This window comes from Lynx canadensis, chromosome A3, assembly GCF_007474595.2.
Source record: "Lynx canadensis isolate LIC74 chromosome A3, mLynCan4.pri.v2, whole genome shotgun sequence".
Classification (NCBI taxonomy): domain Eukaryota; kingdom Metazoa; phylum Chordata; class Mammalia; order Carnivora; family Felidae; genus Lynx; species Lynx canadensis.
Genome location: NC_044305.1, coordinates 49,463,627 through 49,470,006, shown reverse-complemented (window position 1 = coordinate 49,470,006; position 6,380 = coordinate 49,463,627). Strand labels below are relative to the sequence as shown.

At 48.2% G+C, this 6,380-nt stretch overlaps 1 protein-coding gene across 1 annotated transcript; it reads left to right on the top strand.

Annotated features, from left to right (window-relative positions):
* The first annotated feature begins 572 nt into the window (after positions 1-572).
* Positions 573-5,993, top strand: VSX1 (visual system homeobox 1). Its single transcript, XM_030311777.1, has 5 exons — positions 573-996; positions 2,805-2,883; positions 3,325-3,448; positions 4,102-4,282; positions 5,707-5,993. The coding sequence occupies exons 1-5, from the start codon at positions 573-575 to the stop codon at positions 5,991-5,993; spliced, it is 1,095 nt and encodes a 364-aa protein (XP_030167637.1).
* Positions 5,994-6,380: the final 387 nt, after the last annotated feature.

The following is a 6,380-nucleotide window of genomic DNA, read 5'->3' as shown; positions in this document are numbered from 1 at the left end:
ACTCCTCTCCCTTCAGAGGTTTTCGTGGAAGGTCTTGGCTCTGGCGGTGGAGTTGGAGGGCTGGTGAGTGTCATACTGGTGGTAGTGTGGCTAGGAATGAGGCCCTAGGTCTTAATGAGCAACTGTGTCTTGGGAGGGAGCCTTCGAGGTAGCTGTGAGGGGGACCTCCACCTAGAGAATCTGGAAGGAAAGGAAGACCACTCCGGGGCCTGGAAACTGCAGCTTTTTAGAGGAACCAGCAGATAGCAGGGTCGTGCCCTCCCTACTTTCCTTTCACGGAGAACGGGGGAGGGGGCTGTCGGGTGGGGACTGGGCAGGGGGACAGCTGGAGAGGAGAGAGAAGGAGGTAATTGAGGGGACTGCAGCTGGGAGGGCGGCGACCGAGGGGAGGGAAACTGGTGGCGTCCCCATCTCGCAGGGTCCTGGGCGATGACGCGTCCGCGCCCCACTGATTGGAGCCCTCCCGGCCTTCCGCGCCCGACGGGCTGTCAGGGAGTATAAAGCATCCTCCCAGCTGTGCGCTCTCCGCAAACGTGACCCAGAGAAAGTCAAGCCTCACCGACTGAGGAGCCATGACATGCCGGGACGTACTTTGCGACGGGCGCTCCAGGAGCAGGGTGCTGGTGCCAGGCAGCTCCCCCAGCGGCTTGCGCCCCCGCGGGTTCGCTATTACGGATCTTCTGGGCCTGGAAGCTGAGGTGCCCGCGCCTGCCGGCCCCGGGCCAGGATCTGGCTGCGAGTCCTCCGTGGCCGCACCCTGTACGGGTTCGGGTCTCGCGGGCTCCTGCATGGCGCGCGGGGCCCTCCCATTGGGGCTCGGCCTTCTATGCGGCTTCGGCGCACAGCCCCCCGCGGCCCCTCGGGCGCCTTGCCTGCTCATGGCCGACGTGCCGTTCCTGCCACCCGGGGCGCCTGAACCCGCTGCCCCGCAAGCCCCTGGTCGCCCGCCGCCCCCTCTCGGCAGCCAGAAGAGCAGCGAGAGCGTCTCGACGTCCGGTAATCAGGCCAACGCATCGGGGTCTTGCCCCTGTTTCCTCAGGCTTGGGGCCGTACAGGGGTAACTCACCATCGTCTCATTGAGCCCCTACTCCCAGCATCCCGGATCTAAGGGAACTCGGGACCCCAGAGCGCGGCCCCGTCGGGGGAGGCGTATTCTAGCAGTCTCGCTCCCTTCCCCTTGTCTTTCCCTAAGTCCCTGCCTCTTCTCCGGGACCTGGTCCCGCAGCACAGCAGATACTGCCACCACTCCGTTCCGGACCTACCCCGGGGGTCTTGGCGACTAAGCAGCAGTCTCTGAGGGTTTTTCCCTAGCCCCCGCCTGAGCCTCGGTCTCTGCGAACGGCATAGGTCGGGGAGGCCAGGGCGTGCTTGTTCATCACCAGCACAGAACCCACTACCCCGCAGGGGCTCAAAGGTTTGCTGGATTCAAAGAGTGAAGAGAGCAGGGCCTGGAGGCCTAGAACTGTCCGCCTCCCTGGGTGCTGAAATAGGAGCCTAGGTACCGCGCTTTTTTCCTTGCCTTGCCTTCCGTCCTCCCGCACACGTGAGAAAGGAAGCAACCTTGCCAATTTCATTGCAGCTAGGCTCAACATTTTGTTCCAAGTCCAGCTATTTCCTCAAAGAAGTTGAGGTGCATTACGGGGAAAGAGAAGGCAATGAATGTCTATAAAGAGCAAAGGCCAAGAAATTGAGAGGTTTGGGGTGTGGGGGGAATAAAATGGAGAATTATACAAGAAAACGCAGACTGAGAGAAACTATGTAGTAAAACCTAGAGCTAAGCATCTAGTAGGCAGATAAGGCAAAAAAGTACGTTGAGTCTCTCCACTGAAACTAAAAGTAATAATATAATAAAAGTAAGCATGCCAATTTAGCAGACAAGCAAGCTTTCACTCAGTTTAAAAAAAAAAAACAACACTTCACAAGTCTCTGTGTAAGATAAAATGACGCCTTCTATTAGTGGTTTCATTAAAAATGCAAAAACCACCTTCATAGGATGAATTCTTTCTGTGAGAAAATGAAAGGCAAAATACCACTAGATCTTGTCAAGAGTGAGTTTCCTGGATCTGCTTCCAGAGATTTGGAATTGGTACAGGAGAGCAGGGAGTGCACGTCTGACAAAGGTTTTGATGTCAGACCTTAGCCGCCCCACTTAGAGAAATGTTGGTTTATTGGTTAAGATGAGGAGTTGGAGGCAGAAAGAAGTGGATGAATTTGGGAGCTAAGTGGGAATAGAGAGTGTCATTAATGGCCAAGTAGCTTCACGCAGTCTGGGGTTTGACTCCCAACTTCACCATGTACTACCTGTGTGATCTTGGGCAAGTTACTTAATCTCTCTGCACTTCAGTTTCCTCATCTGTAAAAATAGAATAATACTAGTAGCTATCTTGGAGTTCTTTTTTGAAGAATAACTGTGATAATGCATGGATAATGCTAAGCACAGTGACTAGAATATAGTGAGTGCTAAAAATGCTAGCGAATATTGTTAAATACTCACATTCTCCAGCAGAATAATAACTTCAAACCTCATATTAAAATCCAGAGAAGAAAGTGAAAAATGTGCTTACCTTTAAAAAGTTTTCCTTCCTTCCTTCCTTCCTTCCTTCCTTCCTTCCTTCCTCTCCTCCTCCTCCTCCTCCTTCCTTCCCTCCCTCCCTCCCTCTTTCTTTCTTTCTTTCTTTCTTTCTTTCTTTCTTTCTTTCTTTCTTTTTCTTCTTTCTTTCTTTCTTTCTTTCTTTCTTTCTTTCTTTCTTATAAAAGGTAATATGCTCACCTTTAAAGTCCTCTCTTTTCTCCGGTGCTAACAGATGAGGACAGCCCATCTGAAGATAGGAGTGACCTGAAGGTGTCCCCCACCCTTGGCAAGAGAAAGAAGCGGCGACACAGGTATACAGCCAGGCTGTCCTCCCTGGCTATTTCCTCAGGACACAGTATCTGAGAATATATGATGCTGCATTATGGCAGGCCCAGTGACCTCCTGGTTGGCACATAGTAGGCATTTGGGAACATAATTCTGCTATTCATAGGAGGCTACAGGACAATCTTTGTAGCATTTTAAAGACAAATTTGTGGACCTTTAAAATAGATATTCTTAGAATGAGTTGATAGAATTCATTGAGGAGAAAAAAATGTCAAAGAACTTTATTGTTGTTTTTGAACGAAACTTCTGGACTTTCCAGAGGCTAATCATTCAGAGGTGATATGTCCAGTTATCATGAGGAGGGCTTTTAGGGTGTGGAAAGGCAGGCATGGGGTCTTCTAAGTCTGGGAAGCCTGGTAGCCTCCTGCGGACGTGTTCCCACATATGTGCTTTGGGCTTCCCTACAGGACTGTTTTCACCGCCCACCAACTGGAAGAGCTGGAGAAGGCATTCAGCGAGGCCCACTACCCTGATGTGTATGCCCGGGAAATGCTGGCTATGAAAACTGAGCTCCCTGAAGACAGAATACAGGTGTCTAGGGTCCCTTTTCTCTTTCCCAGAGACATCACAGAGAACATGTTTTTCTCACACACAGTGGGTCAACCCACTGCCACCTGTAGACAGCCTAACACATTCCCACTGACACACACTGAGGCTCACTGGCTGCAGGTACCACAATGCTAGAGACTTTCTGTATTTTTATTCCAAGAAGATATTTCCTGTAATCTGCATGTCTTTTTTTCCTTTTATTTATTAATTCTTTAAAATTACACAATAATGTGTGCTGCAACTAAAAACTACATATATAGCTATATATATCTATAACTCTATCTATTATCTGTCTATCTATCTATCTATCTGTCTAATCTTTGACTATCACTCCTTGAGAGAAAACAATGTAAATATCCTGCTCTCTACTTCTTTACACAATCTGTGAAAGAACACTTTGATTTTATTTTTTGTCATTTCTCATTTTCTGGAAAGCCTCAGTGGAAACTGCACATTAGCCCCACAATGATGAGTCCTTTTGAGTTCTGAGTGAGCAGTAGGTACAGCTCCTCAAAGGTCTGGGACTTGAGTGGATAGTTGGCCCTTTTAGAACTCCCTGCTCAGGGGAAACTAGAAGCATCCTCTTTACTGTGTCTCCTGTATGCTCTTCTGCTTCCTGTCCTGCCTCATATTAGGTCTGGTTTCAAAACCGGAGGGCCAAGTGGCGGAAGCGGGAGAAGCGCTGGGGTGGCAGCAGTGTGATGGCGGAATATGGGCTCTATGGGGCCATGGTGAGACACTGCATCCCGCTGCCAGACTCTGTCCTCAACTCCACCGAGGGTGGCCTGGTTGGTTCCTGTGCACCATGGCTTCTGGGTAAGGAAGAAGGGCCCTGCAGCCAGCAAGAGGCCCAGAGATACTGGGGGAGGGAGTGGGGTTCCCACAAAAGGCAGCCATTTGCAAAGCCAATCAATGTAAATTTACTCAGATTTGGGCCCAGAATATCACATCCAATTTTTAATTAATTCAAAGGCTTGAACTGTGGTCAATTGATTTATTTTGCATTGGAACTGTGTACACAGTGTGTGGAAAGGTCACATTAAGCCTTGGTTTTAAGAGTGGAATGATGTAATATGTGAAATACATTCCAAAATGTTAGAATTTTTGGAAATCATACAACTTAGAGCTCATGGTAATAGTAATGAGGGCAGTGCTAACCAGTGAAACCTGCAGGTGATTAACGCCCTACAAATCAGAGCCAGGAGGTCTGGGTCTGGGTCCTGGCAGTCTGCCACTAACAACCTGCTTTTTGTCTCTTAGACTTTTGGTGCTAGAACAGCCTACACTGGTAAGGTCTAAGTTTTGAGGCTAGGCATTCTGGTGTTTTCTGTTGTTACCAGAGACCAATGGGCAGAGATCACACCTTAGAGGAATGAGTCACAAGATAGCACCTAGGGCAGGGTGGGAGATTAGAGTTAGGTGTATGCATGAAGAATTCTAGGCTGGTAGGGGGAGGAGGTTTTTTGTTTAGCAAACATTTTTTTTAGCCCCTACCCCCAGACACTATGCTGAGACTAGAGATACCAATAGTAAATATGGTCCAGACTTTGCCCTCAAAGACTGAAGAGACAGAATTTGGGGCAGGGAACCAAGTTCACCCTTCTGAACTTCCACAAGCAGGTCAGATGTGGGGCAGTGATGCTCACTGGCATCTGCATATCTGTGGCCTTGTAAGAAAGTGGGCTCAGTGCTGCCAGATACTCTTACTTCCAGAGAAGCTGGAAATCTGGCTTTTGATGTAAAATCTCCTGATTTTAAAATATTGGCAACAATTAAATTTGAACAATTACTGTGATATCCAAATAAGGCACCTTTGTTGGGTGCACCCCACAGACAGATATTAGATTTAACCCTTAATGGGGGTAGTTGCCTAGCTGGTTCCCCTAGAGGCCCTGGAGACAGATGCTGATGAAGGCATTTTTTTAAACGTTTAATTATTATTGAGAGACAGAGAGAGACAGAGCATCAACATGGGAGGGGCAGAGAGAGGGGGACACACAGAATCCGAAGCAAGCTCCAGGCTCTGAGCTGTCAGCACAGACCCCCACATAGGGCTCCAGCCCACAAACTGTGAGATCATGACCTGAGCAGAAGTTGGATGCTTAACCAACTGAGCCACCCAGGTGCCCTTATGATGAGGACATTTCTAATGGGATTTAGAGAAGCTAGACAAGGAAGAATTTACAAAATTGCTGAATTTGGAGATACCTATTTTTATTTTTTCTCTTCTTTTTTGCAAGGGATGCATAAAAAATCCACAGGGATGATAAGAAAACCAGGAAGTGAAGAAAAGCTGACAGGACTCTGGGACTCAGACCAGCTCCAGGAAGGTTCTAGCCCAAGGCAGACAGGATCCCAGAGAAGCTCAGATGAAGCCAGCCCTGAGAATGGCTTGGAAGATATGGCCATTGATCTCTCCAGCTCTGCCCGGCAGGAGACCAAGAAAGTACACCAGGGCACCAATGCTAGAGGATGCTCAGACTCCTCAGGGCTGGAGGGGCTCCAGCCAGGGAAGGTGGGAGTCTGATGAGGCCCACAGGCCCTACCCTCAAAGGCTGGCAAGTTCATCCCTTATGGCATTTTCCACAAGATAACAGTTGTCTAAGACAAGGACTCTCAGCTGGATTTTCTTCTTCCAGTGTCAGGATAAAATGTAATGCCACTTGCTTTAAGAAGACAAATGGATACCTTAGGGAAAGCCCTTTTCACCCTAGAATGGAAACCATTCCTTAAAGGCAGTTAATTTTATGTAAAATTTTACTTCTTTTTTGTAGAACTTGAGAAGGGAGGATTTAAAGTTCAAAAAGTGTATTCACTGCTGGGCCTCATTTGAGATTTGGTTCAATATACTGTGTAAATTAATAGGTGGTCTGATGTCCTCCATCTGAATTTGAAAATATAAATTTATTTAATC